The sequence below is a fragment of the Molossus molossus genome, unplaced genomic scaffold, assembly GCF_014108415.1.
Source record: "Molossus molossus isolate mMolMol1 unplaced genomic scaffold, mMolMol1.p scaffold_m16_p_14, whole genome shotgun sequence".
NCBI classification, from domain to species: Eukaryota; Metazoa; Chordata; class Mammalia; order Chiroptera; family Molossidae; genus Molossus; species Molossus molossus.
Window position 1 is genome coordinate 70,021,513 of NW_023425349.1, and position 21,579 is coordinate 70,043,091.

General features: G+C 37.2%; 2 protein-coding genes and 1 non-coding gene across 3 annotated transcripts in view; 1 reads left to right on the forward strand and 2 right to left on the reverse strand.

Annotated features, from left to right (window-relative positions):
- Nucleotides 1-3,295: 3,295 nt before the first annotated feature.
- Nucleotides 3,296-4,868, forward strand: RRAGA (Ras related GTP binding A). The gene has a single exon (XM_036261206.1). The coding sequence runs from the start codon at nucleotides 3,525-3,527 to the stop codon at nucleotides 4,464-4,466; it is 942 nt and encodes a 313-aa protein (XP_036117099.1). The 5' UTR covers nucleotides 3,296-3,524; the 3' UTR covers nucleotides 4,467-4,868.
- A 5,466-nt stretch (nucleotides 4,869-10,334) lies between these two features.
- Nucleotides 10,335-21,579, reverse strand: part of HAUS6 (HAUS augmin like complex subunit 6) — a 48,786-nt gene continuing 37,541 nt past the window's right edge. The window contains exons 13-17 of the mRNA XM_036261500.1: nucleotides 17,248-17,314; nucleotides 16,522-16,707; nucleotides 13,634-13,769; nucleotides 11,969-12,571; nucleotides 10,335-10,473 (exon numbers count right to left, since the gene is read on the reverse strand). Coding sequence (XP_036117393.1) covers nucleotides 10,385-10,473; nucleotides 11,969-12,571; nucleotides 13,634-13,769; nucleotides 16,522-16,707; nucleotides 17,248-17,314 — 1,081 coding nt within the window. The 3' untranslated portion in view covers nucleotides 10,335-10,384. The remainder of the gene's footprint in view (nucleotides 10,474-11,968; nucleotides 12,572-13,633; nucleotides 13,770-16,521; nucleotides 16,708-17,247; nucleotides 17,315-21,579) is intronic.
- LOC118630349 lies at nucleotides 17,390-17,519 on the reverse strand. The gene has a single exon (XR_004959591.1).

A 21,579-nucleotide genomic window follows, 5' to 3' on the forward strand; every position in this document is an offset into this window, starting at 1 on the left:
TTAGGTCTTTAGTTTCTCTCAACAATGTTTTGTCATTTACAATGTAAGAAAAAAAATTTTTTAATAAAATATATCTTTTTACTTGGCAAATAAATAAAACAATTTGATTCACAATGGCATCAAAATGAATAAAACACATGAAAATAAATGTAACCCTATAAGTGCAATACTTTTATTATGAAAGCTACAAGACTTGAACATAAGATCTGAAACCATAGAACTCCTAGAAGAAACCATAAGGTAAAATCTCCTTGACAATGGAAAATGTTTTTCGGGATATGACACCAAAAGTACAAGCAACAAAATCAAAATAAACAAGTGAGACTATATCAACCTAAAAAGCTTCTCACAGCAAAGGAAACCATTAACAAAGTAAAAAGGCAACCTATTGAATGGGAGAAAGTATTTGCAAATCATTTATCTGATAAGAGGTTAATATCCAAAATATATAAAGAACTCATACAACTCAATAGAAAAAAATCATATTAAAAAATGGGCAGAGAAGCTAAATAGATGTTTTTTACAATGGAGATATGCAGTGGCCAACAGATACATGAAAGGATGCTCAACATCACTACCAGGGAAAGGCAAATCAAAACTACAATGACATATCACCTGTTAGAATGCCTATCATCAGAAAGACAAGAGAACAAGGGTTGGTGAGGATGTGGATAAAAGGTAACCCTTGTGCATTGTTGGTAGGAATGTAAACTGTTGCAGCCACTATGGCAAACTATGGTGTTTCCTTAAAAAATTAAAAATTGAACTACCGTATGACCCAGCAATCCCACTTCTGGTCATATATCCAAAGGGAACAAAATCACTGTCTTAAAAAGATATGTGCCACCCCTGTGTTCATTGCAGGATTATTTATAGTAGCCAAGACATGGAAACAACCCAAGTGTCCATAGATAAATGTGATGGGTAATTTTTCAGCCATAGAAAAAAAGAAGGAAATCCTGCCATTTACAACAACAGGGATAAACCTTGAAGGCATTATGCTAGGGAAATAAGTCAGACAGAGAAGGACAAATACTGTATGATTTCACTTATGTGTGGAATATTTTTAAAATTTTCTTTTTAAAAACGAATGGATAGCCCTGGCCGGTTTGGCTCAGCGGTTGGAGTATCGGCCTGTGGACCAGAGAGTCCCGGGTTCGGTTCCCACTAGGGGCATGTACAAAACAAAAACAAAAACGAATGAATACAGAAAACAGATTGGTGATTGCCAGAGGCAGAGGTTGGGGAATGAACAAAATGGGTGAGGATGGTCAAAAGGTACAAACTTCCACTTAAAGATAAATAAGTTCTAAGGAAGTAATGTGTCACATGGTGACTCTAGTTATCAATACTGCCTGTATGTTTGAAATTTGCTAAGAGTAGATCTTAAAAGTTCTCATCAGAAGAAAATTTAATATGTGAGGTCAGGGGTGTTAACTAAACTTCTTGTGGTAATTATTTGGCTATATATCAAATCATTATGATATACACCTAAAACTAATGCAGTGTTATATGTCAGTTATATCTGAATAAAACTGGGGGAAAAATCACTATAATCCAATATAAATATGAGAAGAATTTAAATAAATCGAATGCTAAAAATAGAAAATGTTCAACCCATCCATGAGACAGGAGGAATTCTGCTATTGATATATTTTAGCTAAAATCTATGTCAATATTTACTTGTAGAATATCGTGTTGGAAAATATTCTTGGTGACTTAGACTGAAAGTGTATTAACTTTTAAACAGAAAATCATAAATTTTTAACACTGAAAGAGAAAGGACAGTTTATATGAATAAATGTAATAGTATTCAGGCTTTAAAGAGGAGATCCTGCCCATCCGGTGTGGCTCAGTGGTTGAGCATGGACCCATGCACCAAGAGGTCTCCGGTTCCATTCCTGGTCAGGGCACATGCCCAGGTTGTGGGCCAGATCCCCACTGGAGGACATTCAGGGGGCAACCAATTGATGTTCTCTCTCATCAATGTTTCTATCTCTCTCTCTAAAATCAATAAAGAAAAAAATATTTTTAAATAAAAATAAAAAGGAGATTCTGTCATTTGCAACAATAGGATGAAACTGAAGGACATTATGCTGTGAAATAAACCAGACACAGAAAGAAAGAGGAAAAAAAAAAAAAAAAGCCTGCATTATCTCACTTATGCGTGGAATCTTAAAAAAAAAAAAAAAAGATATAGATAGATTGATAGATTGATTAACTACATAGTAGCAGAGAGTAGACTGGTTAACCAGAGTCGGGGAGGTGGGGAAAATGGGAAGATGATGGTCAAAGTGTACAAAGTTGCCCTTAAGTAGGCTGGATAAGTCCAGAGATATAACCTACAGCCTGACGACTATCGTGAACACTGTACTGAATACTGGAAATTTTCTAAGAGTGGATTTCAGATGCTCTCACCATATAGATAAAAAGGTGACTATATGAGATATGTTCATTAGCTTGATTGTAGTAATCATTTCACTGTGTATTATCAAATCGTGTTGTAAACCTTAAAGTACATCTTAAAGACACACTATATTTTTTAAATAAAATTGCATGTCATCATTTAATAAATGTGTATGTAACTTGGCAATGTTCCTTAACCCCTTCTAAGCTTCGATTTACTCACTTGAAAATCGGGTTGTTTACTATTCAGGTCATTGTGAGGATTGAGCTAATGCACAGGCTCCCTGTTCTAGTTTCCTCGAGCTTTGGAACGCTGATTATAAATTCTAAAGTCTGAGATTACGGGAAAAGCAGGCGTGAGAAAGGAACTTCCAAGTGTTAAAAGCACTAACTGGGAGTCAGGATATTGCCCAATAGGAACGGACTACCATGTGGCTTGGCAGCACTGGGACATCACATAACTTCTCCAAGTCTCACATTCCTCCTCTGTACAGCTGTCATTCGCCCTGCCTTCGTTCTCGGGGAATCGGGGGAAGCCTACGCGGGCTAACTGATTCCTGCCTCTGCTTCCCGGGTCCCCGCCCTGGCCTGAAACCACCAGGCGCACCGCGCTCCTCCAGCCAGGCGTCCTGGGGGGGCGGCCGCGAGATGGCCGCTCGCTCCCACGCGACCTCACTCGTACAACTTCGCAGCACTGAACCCAATTGAAACAGAACAGAACACCAGAGCCCTAGGTTGCCCTCCCTTTCTCTCGTTCGGGGGACCCCTGCTCGGCTTTATTAAAAGAGCAGTTTCTCAAAGCTCGTTAGGCAGTGACGGCCGAGGGCGGAGGTTCTCGCGAGATCGCCGCCGGAAGTGGATGGCAGCGGAGACCCCGCGACTCCCCTCACCGGAAGGCGAGCGCTTCGCTGGAGCTGTTGCAGCCGTTTGCCCCAGGGCGCTCTCCGAGGCGGCTCCCCCCACCGCGCCCTCCGCAGCCCGAGCTCGCGCCTTCGGCTTGCCGACCGCACAGCTGCGCGGCCCAGCCCGCCGAGCCCCGCCACGCCCGGCCGCTCCCTCCCTCCGCACTGCAGTTAGGCCGCGCCCTGAGGCCCAGTCCGCGGCGACTCCGGCGGGCGATGCCAAATACAGCCATGAAGAAAAAGGTGCTGCTGATGGGGAAGAGTGGGTCGGGAAAGACCAGCATGAGGTCGATTATCTTTGCAAATTATATTGCTCGCGACACCCGGCGCCTGGGCGCCACCATTGATGTGGAGCACTCCCACGTCCGGTTCCTGGGCAACCTGGTGCTGAACCTGTGGGACTGTGGCGGTCAGGACACCTTCATGGAAAATTACTTCACTAGCCAGCGGGACAACATCTTCCGGAACGTCGAGGTGTTGATTTACGTGTTTGACGTGGAGAGCCGCGAACTGGAAAAGGACATGCATTACTACCAGTCGTGTCTGGAGGCCATCCTCCAGAACTCGCCCGATGCCAAAATCTTCTGCCTGGTGCACAAAATGGATCTGGTTCAGGAGGATCAGCGTGACCTGATTTTTAAAGAGCGAGAGGAAGACCTGAGGCGTTTGTCTCGACCACTGGAGTGCGCTTGTTTTCGAACATCCATCTGGGATGAAACGCTCTACAAAGCCTGGTCCAGTATTGTCTATCAGCTGATTCCCAATGTCCAGCAGCTGGAGATGAACCTAAGGAACTTTGCCCAAATTATTGAGGCCGATGAAGTGCTGCTGTTCGAGAGAGCCACGTTCTTGGTCATTTCCCATTACCAATGCAAAGAGCAGCGCGACGTCCACCGATTTGAGAAGATCAGCAACATCATTAAGCAGTTCAAGCTGAGCTGCAGTAAATTGGCCGCTTCTTTCCAGAGCATGGAGGTTAGGAATTCTAACTTCGCGGCTTTCATCGACATCTTCACATCGAACACGTACGTGATGGTGGTGATGTCGGATCCGTCGATCCCGTCAGCAGCTACTCTGATCAATATTCGCAATGCCAGGAAACACTTTGAGAAGCTGGAGAGAGTGGATGGTCCCAAGCACAGCCTCCTTATGCGTTGAATATTGCCAAATGCCCTTTCTGAAAATGCTGAATTGCCTCCCCCCCCCCCCCCCCGCGCATCCTTTTAGTATTCATGTCGTGTGCTTAAACGTGGGCTTTGAAATGTGTGCTGCTTACTACTTCCACCTCTTTCTTTCCTAAGCCCCATTCTTTAAACCTTGAACGCTATTTACTGTTCTATGGTTGAGCTTCAAGATGGCCTTTCTGAAAAGTTGGTATGGTATAACACTAAAGTAGGTGAGGTGTGTGTGTGTGTGTGTGTGTGTTTGTGTGTTGATTACCTGGTTATAATAGATAAACACATCAAAGCCTTTACAATATCTTCCTGTATTCCTTACAAGATTGCAAAGATGGAATGTTACTATTTTATGAGCAAGGTATTAAAGTGCATTTATAAATTCTTCTTGGCTTCAATCATGAATAAACATTTGCTGTTAGCAATTTAAAATACGGTCTTATTTGAAATAATTTGAAGGTGGTTAATATGTAAATCTAAAGATTCTGACTGCCCACAAGTATTGCCTAACTGGTAAATTTGATTTTGTGATCTTAGCCCCCGTGACCTTAGGGATGTTTCACCGCAGCTTTAACAGAGTGGTTGAATATTGGCTTTGATGCTAGACCACCTGAGCTAAGTTAGTATTCTCGCCGCTTCACTTACTAGCTCTGTGAACTGGGCAAGGTACTTAATTTGTTTGTTTGTTTGTTTCCCCCCTCAATTATAAAATGTGGATAAGAATAGCACTACAAAATAGGATTGTTAAAATGATTCAAATAAAACATGGAAAGCATTTAGAGGTGTCTGGCACATACTCAGGACTGTGTGTCAGCTAACAATACCACCTGCTGAGCGATCCCCCCCCCCACACACACACACACACTCCAATATTACTGGGCATGGAGCCTAGCTAAATATTTGAGCCCTTACTAAATGTCATGTATTCTTAAATATTTGATGTGCATTTTCTTATTAATCCTCACAACCTATGAGGTAAATTTATCCCTTCATTGATGAGAACACTGGTATGGCTTAATACAGCTGAACCTAAGCAATATGATTACAGATCCTCCCCCTTTCCTATTACACCCCACTACTTATTCTACTGACAGAAAAGTTAATCATAAAAATACTAGATGTTTAAGTGTACATTATTACTTTATATAATTCCCCTAGTTTTACAGATAAAGGAAAATTAAATCCAGGAAGTTAAGTGACTTCTTTGAATAGTGCTTCACTCACTTTGGGCAAGATCATTTTCCCATCTGTATTCATCTGGAAATTGGATAACAGTGAATCAGATTCTTAGATTAACTACTTTGAGGAAAGGATAAGATTCCTAATTTGGGTTCACAATGTGGTATAGTGAAATCAGAACAGACCTAAAATGTCCCTTTCCAACTGCCTTATTAAATGCAATCTACAGTTCAGAGCCAAGAAACCTCTCATCAACTCCCACCTCTCTTCTTACAAATGAGACAGCTCTACATTTAGATTTAATATAAGCAGGACTTTAGAATTTCCAAGGTTTTATAAAGTTAATATTTTGTAAACCCTTTATAGCAGCAGCTATGGATGACAAGGTCCCTGCCTGTTAGAAAGAAGAGGCTACACAGATGTTTAAGTAACTAAACTCATCTACTTGGAGCCTTTGGCAATAAGTTAGTATAGACTGCAGGTGAAAAAGCTCTGAAGGTATAGATGTACTTTTTAAAGTACATTTAGTGACTCTAGTAATTAAAATGGTGGTAACAAAATGCTCTTATCTGAATCACTGTATCTCACAAATTTCTATTGATCAAGTCACTGCTGTATGTGTGATCATTTTATGATTCGAAGGGCATGGTTCTTTTTGATACATAGGAAATTCCAAAGCCAGGTGGTATAATGTGTTTATTTAAGACGAGTATGTAGAACACATTTACAAATAGTCCCATAAAGGACTCATTTAACATTCACAGTGCATAGGGAGAAAGAGCGACCATGTATCTGCAACATAATGCGAAAGAGAATTTTACTTCAGCAAATACTTTCCTTACATTGAGGACAATGTCCTTAAATGTTTTATTTTCTTTAATTTTGGTATACTCAGAATAGGAAACAAATAGGGTTTCCTTTTACACAGGTCTCAAGAATTCTGTTTTTTCCTTTAGATAAAGTTGACTTGCCCTGGCTTGGTAGCTCAGTTGGTTAGGGTGTCATCCTGGTAAGTCAAGGTTGTGGGTGTGATTCCCAGTCAGGGCACATATAAGAATAAACCAATGAATGCATAAATAAGTGGAATAACAAATGGATGTTTCTCTTTCCCTCCCTCCCTCCTGCTAAAAAAAATAGACCATAGTTAAGAAACACATGGTACAGAATGGTTTCAAAATACTTGTATTTTTGTCTTCAGTTAATGATCTTCAATTTTCTTTAACCTCAAATATTCTTTATTCCACTTAATAACATTTTTCATGTTAAGTAACATTACATGCTTGTCCTCGTTAAACATTTAAAATAATTAGGACATTTTGGCATTATCTGAAGTTTCAAGTTGACACTGAAGCCAGTAAATAAAACAAGATACAGTATGTGTAACCTATGAATGTAATGAGAAAAAGTACATTTACAGCAGTAAAGTACCCTTTACCATTAATTCCATCACAGAAGAGGCAAAGAAAATCCCAATACTTCAATATTTGCCTTGGTATATGGGTAGACACACACATACCCCTATACACATTTACATAGGCGTATACATATGTCTGTAAGTATATAATCGGTATAACTGGAGAGAACACACACAACCATGAAAAACTATGATAAAAGCAATAAATGAATACTAAATGAATAAAATTAAGATAAACCATAGATTTCAGAGAAGGGTTAGGCCCATGGACATGGAAAGGGGAGATTAAGACTTCAAGGTGCAAGTGACATATGTTCTGAGCCCTTAAGGACAGCTGTAATTGTGATAAGCTGGGAGACGAAGGTAAAATACACCAGGTTCAGAACTGTGAACTAAGATTTCTGAAGATCCATGCTCACCAAAGCATTTCAGTAAAAAATGGAGATAGAAGCAGGAATAGAGAAATCTACACAGGGGATTTGATATGCTTTTATATTTGAACTCTATTCTGGAATTAACAACAGAATTAATGGAATTTTTAAACAAAGAAGTGCCATGATCAGAGCAGACCCTTATAGTCAAAAGGCAGCTACGCAGGCAATACTGGATAGGGAAGACTAAAGACAGTTAAGTTATAATCAGAATGTTTAGGAGAAAGTGATCAATTTGAAATATTGTTTATACTTCTGGCATGCAAAGGACAGGAAACAATGCACAAAACTCTCAGCCTATCACAGGTATGACTCACTCAACAAGGATGTGGTTTTTGTAAATCAATAATGTCCAGAAACATTTTAATCTTTTGATTCTCATTAAGAGCCTCACATACTTATTGAACCTGAGCTTCTTTATTCGTTAACAATCTCTAAGTAGTATAAATGCACTAGCTTCTTTAAGGCACCCCAGGGCTAAATGCGAATATTCCTAGCTGTGATTAACTTAAAAAAAATTTCTTTTAATAGAAAAAAAGGGAGGGAGAGAGAGAAGCATTGATGTGTTGTTCCACTTATTTATGCATTCATTGGTTGATTCTTGAATGTTCCCTGACTGGGGAACCAGGGATTAAACGTTCAACCTTAGCAAATCAGGACGATACTCTAACCAAGTGAGCTCCTGGCCAGAGCTAGTTCTTAAGCTTTTTAGAGTCTGATAACTACACTAAGGAAGCAAATTTAAAATGCAGATTCCTGATCCCCATTTTAGACCTATAGAATCTATATTTTTTAAGATGTATCTCTCCCAGGTGATTCCTTGAGTCCGTATTAGATAAGTCATTTAAGCTCCCTAGCTTCAGAGCATCTGTAAAATAGGTGTAATAATCACTATCTTAACAGTTGTAAGAATTAAATGAAATATGTATTGAGTGAGTAGAAATGGTTCTGGCACTTTGTAGATGCTAATGATGGCCCTACCTCCTCCCTAACATTAATTTTGGACTTATAGATACTGAGTTTTCTTAAGACAGTCTAAAGAACTTAGTTCACAGTATACCTTCAGAGTCCCTTATTTGTTGTATTAACAAAGAAATATAGCACCTTAGGAGCTTTTCCCTTCCTCTCCTTCCCCTACCCCTCCACTGCAAATATGTGGGGTTTTTTTGTTTTGTTTTTTCCTTTTCTCACAGACTGGCCTTCAATCTGGGATTAATTTAGAGATAGCCCAAAATGAATGAAGGAAGATAATTATTAAGCCTATCCACTTCCAGAATTCTCCCCTTCCCCTTTCCCCTCTCCTTGCTAGTTTCTTGACAGGTAGACATGGTTTTGATGGTTAAGAGTTGGGGCAAGAGAGAGGGGTGCTGTTGGTATCACCTTCCAGTATGTGCTGTTCCTGCTGGTTCATTGAGGGCCATGGCATGCACTCACATGGATTCTAGAGACAAGCTCTTTTCTTGGCCAGAGGCCATGACTGAGTGAGGCAGGATTCTGTACAAGAGGTCTCACAACTGACTACCACTTCCAAGCCATATCCTATTGTCCTGGCCTTTTAGTAAGTTAGTTGTGGTTTATTAAAGGAAAATAAAGTCAAATCCTAGCTTCACCACTGACTTAGCTGTGTGACACTGATCAAGTTATTTAACCCCATATTCAGTTTTTTCAAATTATTTTGAAGCACTTCTGTAGGCTGTGGAAACTGATAGTTTCTGAGGAAGCAATATGATAAAAATTAGCTCCTTTCCCACAAAATAGTGCTCCCACCAAAATAACAACAATAAACACACAAATTTTTAATTTTTATTCTTTTCTATTAAAATATAAAACTAGGGTTAAACTGAATTCTCAAAGTCTAAATTAGACTAAATATAAATCTGCTATACAACCCACTGAATGGATTTATAGTTTGATAGTGTTCCTTAAAGTGTCTAGTCATCTTCCATCTTTTTCCCTTTCACTAAATTCATTCTGCTCCAGTCTTCACTTACACATGCATTTTGTTCCATGAAACATCATTTTTCAGGATCAACTTATTTGAATGATCAATCATGAAGCCTGTTTAGATCTTTCCAAACTTAAACTTTGTCCTTTTGACTATACATCTCAAGGCACTATTTTTTTTTTTTTTTTTGCTTAGTACAGAATGTTCCAGTAAGAAACAATAAAGCTATATATTTCCCTAAAATTAAAGATCAGTGTATTCAATGGCTATTATGTTAACCATGTAATACAAGTACATAAAAAACTCCTCCTCCTTATGTTAATTAACTGAAATTATAACAAATTTTAACTACTACTTTGCCATTTTCTTAATAATTACAAGATTATTCAAGAAATCAAAATGGCTTCACATAACTTGATGGTTGCTTTCAATATACTTCACATTTCAACCCCATATCCATACAGAGAAAATACAAACATACTCCCCTTACTAAAAACATCAGAAGAGGCTAAAAGGAATTATTCAAGACTTTTTAGACCTTGAAAAAGAGTAATACTTCCAATGTATTTTTAAATTATGTCAGTTTTTGTTTTTTTGGTTTTTAATTTTTTTTTCCCCAACACTTATTCCTCCTCTACCCACCCCTATAAGTCTGGGGGTATTTTTGTTTGTTGTATGTTTTGTTTCATTTTTTTATGTTACTTTTATTTTAGACAGCGACAGAGGAAGGGGGAGACACAAAGAAACACTGATGTGAGAGAGAAATATCGATGGGCTGCCTCCTGCACATCTCCTACTGGGAATCAAGCCCACAACCCGAGCATGCGCCCTGACCAGGAATCAAACTGATGACCTCTCAGTGCATGGGAGGACACTCAACCAATGGAGCCACATCAGCCAGGGCTTTAAGTCTGTTTTTAAATCAATTTGCTTCAACTGAAGTGTGCATCATAGGTAAATTCTCTCTTCAAGTCATACGGGGATTCTTTTGCATCAAGGCTCTTGTTCAAGATTCCTTCTTCTGCAAAATTGATTTTTAAAAAAGAGAAAAGGATAAACAAACATTACCAAAGAAAATCAAATAGGACAGATTCCAAGTAGTAGCAAATTTCAGTCTTCTTAAGTAAAAAATTCACATACAGATATTTAACTGTTAATAAAATTACCATTATTCTCATTGAGATATCTCCAGAGAATATCAATATATCCCTTTTAGAATACTTTTTTTATTTTTTAATCCTCACTCAAGGATATTTTTACATTTATCTTCAGAAAGAGTAAGAGGGAAAGAGAAACATCGATGTGAGAGAGACACATCAATTGGTTTCCACCCACACGACCCCAACCAGGGCCGGGGACGAACCACAACCGAGGTTCATGCCCTTGGCCAGAATCAAACCCAGGACTCTTTGGTCCACAGGCCAACGCTCTAACTGCTGACCCAAACTGGCCAGGGCTAGAATATTTTTCAATATACCAGTGTTTAATTGGGCAAATCAGTGACATATATATCACCAGATCTATATCTGTTCTAACATGCTTTAAGAGCAGGTTTTTTTAACTCGTTACAATAAAAAATCTCAAACATATAAAAGTGAAGAGAATTATGATTAACCCAATGTATCCAATAATTCAATAATTAATACTAACTATTAATGGGTTAAATTGTATCCCCCAATAGATATGTTGCAGTTTTAACCACAGGACCTCAGAATGTGGCCTTATTGAAAACAGGGTCATTGAAGATATGATCAGTTAAATGAAGTCATTCTGGAGCAGGGTGGGCCCTTAATCTACATGACTGGTGTCCTTATAAGAAAGTACCTAGACACACAAGGGGAGAACACCACGTGAATAAGGAGGCGGAGAGTATAGAGTTATGCTGCCAGAAACCAAAACAAAAAAACACACCTGGGGCTACCAGAAGCTGAAGAAGCAGGAAGAATTTTCCTTTGGTGGCTTTAGAAGGAAAATGGTTCTTGCCAACACCTTGATACTGATTTCTAGCCTCTAGAATTTATTGTCTAAAGAGACAATAAATTTCTGTTTTAAGCCACCCAGTTTGTGGTACTGTTATGACAGCCCTAGGAAACTAATACACTGACCTTACTTGTTTTACCACCCTACCTGCACCAGATTTTTTCAAACAAAATCACATATATTATTACAAAAATTATATTTAACATCGTGTTTCTCAACTTTTCTAGAACCATCTTCCACCAGCCAAGATCTTGAAGAAATTTACTTTCACAAGTTTGTATTACAAAAGCAATAGGTTTCAGGTTGTTTTATTTTCAAACCCTGTCCCATATTAATTGTAAATTACACACACATCACTAGAGATTCTAAGAGTACCTATAATGGTAATGGTTACACTCTTCTCATCCTAGCCAAACAAATAAGGAGCATATTCTGGTACATTAATAAAGATGATGTAGCATTCATTGTGTATTATTTTTATGAGAAGTTGAAAGAAAACTTCAGCAGATTAAGTGCACAGATCTATTTAATCTTACCTTTTAAATTAGGTAGAAGTTCTCCAAGACTACATGGCATTGTGGTCCTCAATCTCTGTTCCACTGGAGAAAACTTAATTAGTGGTGAAAGAGACTGTTTTCTTTCACCAAGGGACATGTGTAAAGATGGTTTTGTATAGTCAGTGTGCAAATCCTGAGTGTCCAAAAGGTTAAGCATATCATCTGTTTGCATGTTTTGAGGAGTAGGGTTCAATTCTGGTTTGTGTCTTTCAGGTGCTTCAGAATTAGAGAGGTAGGTTTCTTCCTTTTTCTTGATAAGAGATTTTTTCAAAGCCTCATATCTACTGTAAATAGCTGGTAAACTGAAGTCTGATTTTGGAGTAGTCTGTCTTTCTCCCACAGCATCTTCTGGAAAAATGCTACTGTGCATAGGACTATTTAGTTCCAGTTTAAAATTTGCCTCTGTACTACTGGAGCTATTAAGACTTAAATGACCAACTTCTTCTGGAAGGGTTTCATGTAATATGCCAAAATCAATATCCTTAAGACCTTCTCTATGTTCAGTATCCATTTGAATTGATTCTGTAGTTCTTTTATCTTCCATTTCAACAGCTTTTCTCCATGAGCTCCTAATATCACTGACTAATTAAAGGAGGAGAAAAATACAATTTACTAATATTCCCAAACACAGCACGCAAGTAAACATTTCATTTCTAGTGCTCAATATAAAACTACTAAGTATATGTTCCACAGATATGCTGGTTGGATGACAAGGCTCTACAATATATCAAAGCCCAACAAGATCAAAGACCTCCATCTCCAACTGATTACACACAAATAAAAGCTATTCCCTAAATATGCATATACTTTTACATAGCACATGCAGATTGCATGTATCAAAAAGATATTTTGGCTACAGTTTAGCAAACTTTCTCTGTAAAGAGACAGACAGTAATATTTTAGGCTTTGCAGGCCATCCAGTCTATGGCAACTATTTAACTCTGCCACTGAGCATGAAAGCATCCATAAACAATATGTCAACAAATGAGCAAGATTGTATTTAATACAACTTTATTTATAAAAACACACAAGGCAGTGTGTAAGGCTGTGGTTAGGTTCAGCCTGAATTGAATCCATTTAAATTTGAATATATCATTTCTAGCAGCAAAATGGAAATTACATTTAGTCACTCAACCAGGATGATGTGCCTACATAAAGACAGTATCAGAACTTTACCTACACAAATTATAGATTGTACAAAAAAAGTACTTGGGCATTCTGGCTACCTTAGAAGGGGTAGGAAAGATCTCTGAACACACGGTGTTTGGCTGATGCTGCTGGTTGTTGACTGTGAGATCACAGCCTCTATACTCTGTAAGTGTTGATCACAGATCAGATGTGGAGACAGAGGATTTTTTAAAAGTGATCAACTAAATATTTTCCAGGAAAAAGCCAAGTAAAACAGAAAACAAAATTGTACAGTACCAGGCAAAATAATACTACTGAAGGGGATTATCATGTGAGAGTGCCTACACATAATACTTCAATAAAAGTCCCTTACATCCAAATAAAGACCCACTGCCACTAAACTTGAAGATATAAAAGAGTTTTAAAGTGAACTTCCAGAAGATTTGTCAGACCATGGTTTTAATAATAATAATGTCTAAAAAATAAAATAAGTGATAGAAAGCATTATTAACTTACTCAAGTTTTCTGGAGTTCGGGGAATTTGGTTCCTTGTTAAGAAGGGGTTAGAAACTAGAGAGTCAATCAGTTCCTCTAATTTTACTTCTTTTCCTGTGGAGAGCTGTGGTGAATCAGATAAAACTGTCTTCACAACCTAAAACAGAAAAGAAAAAGTAAAACAAAAATTACCCCAAAATTAAGCCCATTGGTAGAATGCAACAAAAGCCCTGATAATAACAGAAAGCACCTCACCGTCAGCAGCCCTTCCCATTGCTGACAGCACAAAAGGAAGTTCAACAGTGTAGCTCCCAGACACTCCCCACAGACTATCTGGGCACAATCCTACAAGGCAGTGATTTTCAACCTTTTTCACCTCATGGCACACATAAACTAATTACTACAATTCTGCTGCACACCAAAAAATATACTTTTGGCTGATGTGACCAAAACAATAGGTATAATTTTGATTCATTCCCACGAGGCAGCTATTGTCGTTTTGGCTGTTGTCATTTTTTTTATTTGACAGTCTAAGGAAAAAGAGGTCAGTGCCCCTGCTAAATAGGTACTGCATGGTTTTTTTTGTTTGTTTGTTTGTTTTATCCTCACCCGAGGACATTTTTCCATTTTTTGTTCAGAGAGAGTGGGAGGGAGGGAGAGGAAGAGAGAGAAAGAGAGAAACATCGACGTGAAAGGGACACATTGAGTGGCTGCCACCCGCACGACCAACCAGGGTCAGGGACAAACTGCAACCGAGGTACGTGCCCTTAGCAGGAACCGAACCCGGGTCTCTCTGGACCGCAGGCTGATGCTCTAACCTCTGAGCCAAACCGACCAGGGCGGTACTGCATGTTTTAAAAAGTCTTGCAGCACACAGGTTGAAAATTGCTGCTATAAGGTAAAATCAAACACAAAACTTTCTTCACTTATCTCAAATGGATATCCCATTATAAAGGAGAGAAAAGAAGAATCTTTATACTTAGGAAGATTTGGAGGTAGCTCTGACTACACAGTGACCTAAAACTAAACTACTATCTGCCACACCATTAAGCTTGACAACACTGTACCTGCTAAAACGACTAGTTTTAAAGTAAGCAGATTCTTAATTATAAACCATTTTGCACAGTAACACTTCTATTAACAAACAGAACACATTCTGATAAAATATTTCTTTGCCAGAAACCTCATTATCATATATAAACTAGTAAACAAGGCATAGATGCATTCTAAAATAGAGAAAACATAGTGTACGATATGAAAATAGCACTCTATATTAATTAAAAGTGAATAAATCCAGAAAAAATATGCAAATTAAAAATGTCTGCCCCAATAGATAAACCACAGAACTTATATGCATGTATGCATAACCAATGGACATGGATAACAAAGCCAAGGATGGGGAGGAGAGTGTCAATGGGGTAAAAAAGGAGAAACATCTGTAACAAAAATAAAATTAAAAAAAAAAAAAAAAAAAAAGTCTGCCCCTTGCAATCCCTAAAAAATAAATTTCCAACGACCATAATCAAATTGACTTTCACTTACCCTCCCCCATGAAAACAGAGGGCTTTTTAGAATTCAAACACTAAATATTCCTTGTCACAAACACTATTAAATAAGATTCATTTTACTTTGTTTTCAGAGCTTTATGAGATTTTTCGGACTCTCCTCTTCCATCCCATTCCATTCCATTCCACTGCTACTATAAATACTTTTAACCAGACAATGTGCCTTTCCTTCCATATCAGGAAAGAAAAAAAGACTGACAATCTTTTATTTAGTGTAATCAACTAAGAAAGAAAACAATAGAACTTTAGAAATTTAAAAATATTTAGAGCCCTGGCTGGTGTGGTTTAGTTGGCTGGGCATGGTCCCATGGACTGAAATATTGCTGGTTCGATTCCCAGTTCAGGGCACATGCCCAAGTTGTGGCTTGAGGCGGCAGATCAATGTTTCACTCTCAGATTGATGCTTCTCTCTCTCCCTCTTCCTTCCTCTATCTCTGAAAATCAATAAAAGTATTTTTCAAATATATATTTAGAGACCATAAAACTGGCCCAACCTCCTCACGTTACAAATAAGAAAAATGTCTGGCATCCAGCTCTCTTATTTGGACAATATTCATTTACTTTGATCATAATTGAGATAAAAGAGGGAACTTCAATACCTGAATCAATCAATATGTACTAAACCAAATGTTTCTTTCAATCTCTCAGGACTAGCATAGCTGATTTATTCTCTGGCTGCTTATCCAAATTCAAACAATGCTAAGGGATGCTGTGGGAAACTGTAATAAAAATAACATTAGAGAACGGCTTGAGCATTTCATTTGTGTAAACTGAATTCTGTTAATACTACTGAGCAATAGTAGTATTAAGTGGCACTTGCCAATAAAAAGTGAAACAGCATTAAGTTAGGAAAACCTAGATCACGAATAATGTCGCATTTAATTATTTTTGAAATACTTAGGACAAAAACCTTCGCTCAGTGACAATATGATATTGCAGTCTGTGTTCTAATAATCGAAAAAGAGGATACTCAGCTAAGCAACAAACAACATTCATGGAGTATTTTAATAGAGTATAACCACTGGGTATATTTACCCAACAACTGAGATGTAATGCTTAACTCCAAAATATCACACATGAATTATGTTTATACTTTTGGATATTTATAAGATGGAACATGAGTGCTAAACCATGGAGGTAATCTTAACTAAATAAGTTTATATAAAATCTATTTCCACTTTTGGGAAGATCCAATTTTGCTTCAACCATGATTTTTATTATCTGTGACCTCCTTTCCCAAATTTCTCCCAAGAAATCAATAATTAACTGTATTTCAATTTCAATCACAAAACTATAGAGGAAATAATAGCTATTTCAGTATATTTGCTACAATCTTTTTCTAACCTCTTCTGCCAGATGATCTTGCTCTTTTTGAAATGGATCGATTTTTTTAACTGGCAGAGGCCCTCCAAATGCACTACTCTCTGTATTCGCTGCAATATCTGATGATGGAAGGTCTTCCCGTTCACACTCTGGTGTTTTCTTAGAAACTGCTTCAGTTTTTTCTCTAGATGTTTTCATCTTCATATCCTGAAGAAAACAGACATATAATGTTAAAACCTTAATAATTGTGCCTGATTTTCATTAGAGGTTCTTGAGTTATAATGGACCTATAAAAGTGTATTAACATTAGCCCAGCCGACGTGGCTCAGGATTAAGCGCCATCCCATGCACCAAGAGGAGGTTCGATTCCCAGTCAAGGCACATGCCCCGGTTGCAGGCTCAATCCCCAGTAAGGGGCATGCAGGAGGCAGCCAATATCTGTTTCTCTCTCACATCCATGTTTCCATCTCTCTCTCCCTCTCCCTTCCTCTCACTCTGAAAAAAATAAAAACATTTTTAAAGAAAAGTTTATTAACATTATTGGGAAATTATATGTTCGCTGGTACAATTAAATAATTCCAATATTCTCATTTAGAAGCACAGGGAATGTGTAAATAGAAATGGTACATAATGTGCAAATACTGGAAGATGTGAAAATAAAATTTTAATTTAATTGGGGTATCAACAAAAATAAATATTTTATCCTAAGTTAGTATGATCAGAATTAAAAATTATTTTAAAATGTACCTCTTCAAATACTGTAACATTGTTTCCATTTGATGATGAAACTGGCTGCAACAGAAAAGAAGCAGAGCTAAAAGGAAAAAAAAATCCAAGTTATGAGTAAGAAAGAATTCCATTCACTTTATGTATCTGAATATTCTTTAAAAACTGTCTGCCCCGTATCTGTCCGTTACGATTTCTCTCAATTCGTCCCGGTCATCAAAAGGCAGTTTATTCTAGGGAGGTATGGTGACAATGAGAGCAGTACTGCAGCCCAATTGTGTATCAGCCTCCCAAAGTGTGAATATTTGCTTTACCTGCTATATAGTTTAAGTAGACAGCATTTTTTACAGGGGTTAAATGACTTGATGAACACTCAAAAACTTGAGTACAGAGTAAGAACAAATTCAATTAATTAGAGTCGCATCCTCGGTCTTCAGATCACAGATTTTCATTGTAGCAGAGACTTTCTTTTAAGATCTTCTGATATTTCATATCCAAAATCAATATCTCTTATGCTGAATTTTGCTCTATAGCAAATACATCACACTTACAACAGTCATAAAGCTATTCAATTTCATTCTATACATAATATTCCTTAATCTCTTAGATTCTCTTGCCCCTTTGAATAAACATAAAAACTTTATGTATGTTTTCATTATAATTATAAAATAATTTATTAAATTTCTAAAGCCTTTAAAACAATAACTTTAACCATTTATCTTCATCTTGAAAGAATTTTCTAGTTCAGTCATGGACTGGGTTTGCTTGTGACCAAAAGCTTTTCTATTCCAGGTTATATGAAAGGCAGATTACCAGAAACCACTTTTCAACATCAACCATGTCAACTTTATGTTCACAGCCAGAGCATAAAATTTACAGCTTTGCAAATATTTTAAAAAATAGCAAATATGCTTTTGCAAACTTTTTCAAATATGCCCTTTTTAGAATTATCATCTACCTTCCAAACAATTCAAAATCACTGAAATTGCTCAAGCTTCAGCTTCACCTCAACAGGATATAATCTACATAGCAAAGGCAGAAAATTAACTATCTACTGCAATTTTACCTCAATTTTTCCAAAAACTATACATTAATCAAAAGTCCTGTGAAGCAGGGCCAGCAATCTACACACCAAGGCCACTAAGATGCTATCACAAGATGGTGAGCTCCTTGAAAAAAAGATTATGACTTTCCAAAGGCTACTCCCAGGGACTAACACAGTGCCTGGTCCTAGTGCAACACATATTCGTAACTGACTGACAGATTGACTAATCATCAATGAATAAATGTCACTTAAGGATGAGGATCTACAGATGACATCAAGTTTTTCTATTTGAATCATTCTTGCAGAGCCTCATAATAGAGAAAAGTGGAAATATATTCTATATCTTCTCTCATTTGTGAATTGACAACACGCAATTAGCACTGTTAACATCTCAATCTAAGACAACTTTTTTTTTTATCTTCACCAGAGGACATTTTTGCATTTATTTTCAGATAGAGCGGGAGGGAAAGAAGGGGGAAGAGAGAGAGAGAACATTGATATGAGACACATGGACTGGTTGCCACCCACACAACCCCTTCTGGGGCCGGGAAAAACTGCAACCGAGGTACTTGCCCTTAGCGGGAACCAAACTGGGACCTCTCTGGTCCGCGGGCCGACGCTCTAACCGCTGAGCCAAACTGGCCAGGGCTATCTAAGACCACTTTAAAGCAGCCCAGGCTCAGTGCTTACTCTCTATCTACTTGCCATGCCAAAACTGAGGCCTGTGAAATCCTAGCACTGTAAAAAGATCAAATGGGTGTTGATCACATTGTGGGAATTTATCCTAAGGAAAAAACACTTCCAAAGGAGGGGAGGGTGATATGCTTTTTATAGTAGTAAAAATTTTGAGAAAAAAACCTAGCCCATCCAGTGTGGCTCAGTGGTTGAGCATCAACCCATGCACCAAGAGGTCGCCGATCGATGTTCTCTCTCATCGATGTTTCTATCTCTCTCCTTTCCTTTCTCTCTAAAATCAATCAAAGAAAGAAAAAAAAAAAAAACCTACGTCTAAAAATAAAATGTTACAAAGCCATTATAAGTGAAATTTGGTAATATAATGTTAAGTAAACATACATACATACTTTTTAAAAACTGCATTTATGCTATGATAATGTTTAGAAAATGTTGTATTTTAGAATATAAAACTATATCCATGCTTTAATTAGAACTAAATCTATGATTGTAAAGAAAGCCTAAAAAGACCCTGGCCAGGTAGCGCAGCTGGCTAGAACATCGTCCCAAGTCACCAAGATTGAGGGTTCAATCCTCGGTCAGGGCACTTTATTAAAGAAAGATATAATATTGGAATTCAACTTCTAAGACTAAGGATGTTTAGTTGACAGGCATGCAAGATCATATTGCCCTATCTTTGAAATGCAGTAAAGGAGAAACTATAGAGGTTAAAGGTCTAAAAAGAACTGCATCACCACTACTAGAAATATCACGGAACCCTCCCTTCTAGAAACCATTGCAAAGAAAGTTAGTGTCCCAGTGTACAGCACAGGCACCATCAGTCACTGAATTCTGATTTTAAGTATGGTGAAGCCTCCATCAGCTCACTCTGACCAAAACCAGCCATGAGATTTATGGAGAACACCATTTATATTTTTGAACCTGTGAATGACAACTCTATGCCAAAGGGCTAATAACACACTTACTTTAAAAACTACATTCTGTCTACGTTTTTAGTTGAAGAGTTGAATTAATCATATCCACATATAAATTTCCCTGTTAACTACACTGATACTGATATAAGATGATGGCAAATAAAATATTTAGTATAACAGCTGAACTACATGCAAAAAGAGGTATTATTTTCTTTAAATACATTCTACTCACATTACACATTACTAATAAAATATTTTGTTACAAAATACCATTTACAGTCAAGAATTCTGAACAAGTTTATTTTCACATCCCATTAACAGCTCTATCTTCTGCTATCAAGCAGTAATATTCTTTTATATCCCATTAACCACTTATCCCTTATCACAAAAAGCCTTCCTCTACCTCCCTTCAAAATACAAACCTAGAATTAAAGTATCTAAAGATAATTAAAAGATCCAGGAGCTTGGGAAAGGGCAAATGTAGAAATCAAAATATATGTAATACAATTTCTTTTTCCCATATTAAAAGAATTCGTTTTAATTTAATTCTTGGAGGCTGTGTCTGGTTCTTGTAGAATTATGAAGATAATATATCTTAGTACAAAATTCTACTTCAAGAAAAAATCTTGCGGTTCTATGGAGTTCATAAATAAAATCTGATCTATGAACTAATCTACTAACTCCATCAATCTTTAGTTCAGCAAGAGACTTTAATCAAAATACTTAATTTGCTCTCTTGTTGGAAGACAAACCAAAAACTTAACTAAGGTCAGGAAGCACCAGCTATTCCCCACTATCATGCTTTAAGAACAATTGTGATAAGGGGGTAAAATACACAAGCCCAACAACTTAACTATTTCTTCAATATCAGGTCTTCACAGAAGATTTCATTATGTTTCTTTATATACTTAGAAAATCAACATCATATCCAGATATAAGAATAAAAATATAATTCTTCCACAAGTAGTCCTGACCTCCGGTGAACCAGAAAATTACTACAGAGTAAACTACCAGTAACTCAACGTCATATACAGCAGTGTTTTATATACAGGTATACTGCATATATACCTTTTCACTTAAAGAAAGCACTTTACAGCTTCAGCATATCCGAGCTGCCAGCATCACTCTTCTTGCATTTTGGGGCCATTATTAAGTAAAATTAGGGTCATTTGAACACAAGAATTACTATATCACAACAGTTGGTCTGCTAACCAAGACAGTTACTGACAGCTGGGCAGCATGTTCAGTGTGGATATGCTAGATGATGGGACAATAGACATCCTGGGCAGGACAGAGCAGAATGCCCAAAGATTTCATCCCACTACTCAAAATGGTACACAATTTAAAATTATCAATTATTTATTTCTGGAATTTTCCATTTAATACTTTTGGAATTTGAGTGACCACAGGTAACTAAAACTGCCAATAAAGAGGAACTAGTATACATTTCCTTGTTATGGTTTTTCAACTTATTAATAGTGTACATAATAAAGAGGGCTTCAATTCATTTAAAATTTAGAATTTCTTTTTAGAATTTTCCTAAGAATTATTGTTTCCATATCTGTGTCTCATTTACATGGGGAACTGGACTGCAATACACCTATTTAAGACAAAAAGTAATGAGAAAAATAAAAAATAATAAAGAAATATGTTAAAGTATATCTGTATTTGATTGTTATTTAATAATGCTTAATTTCACCC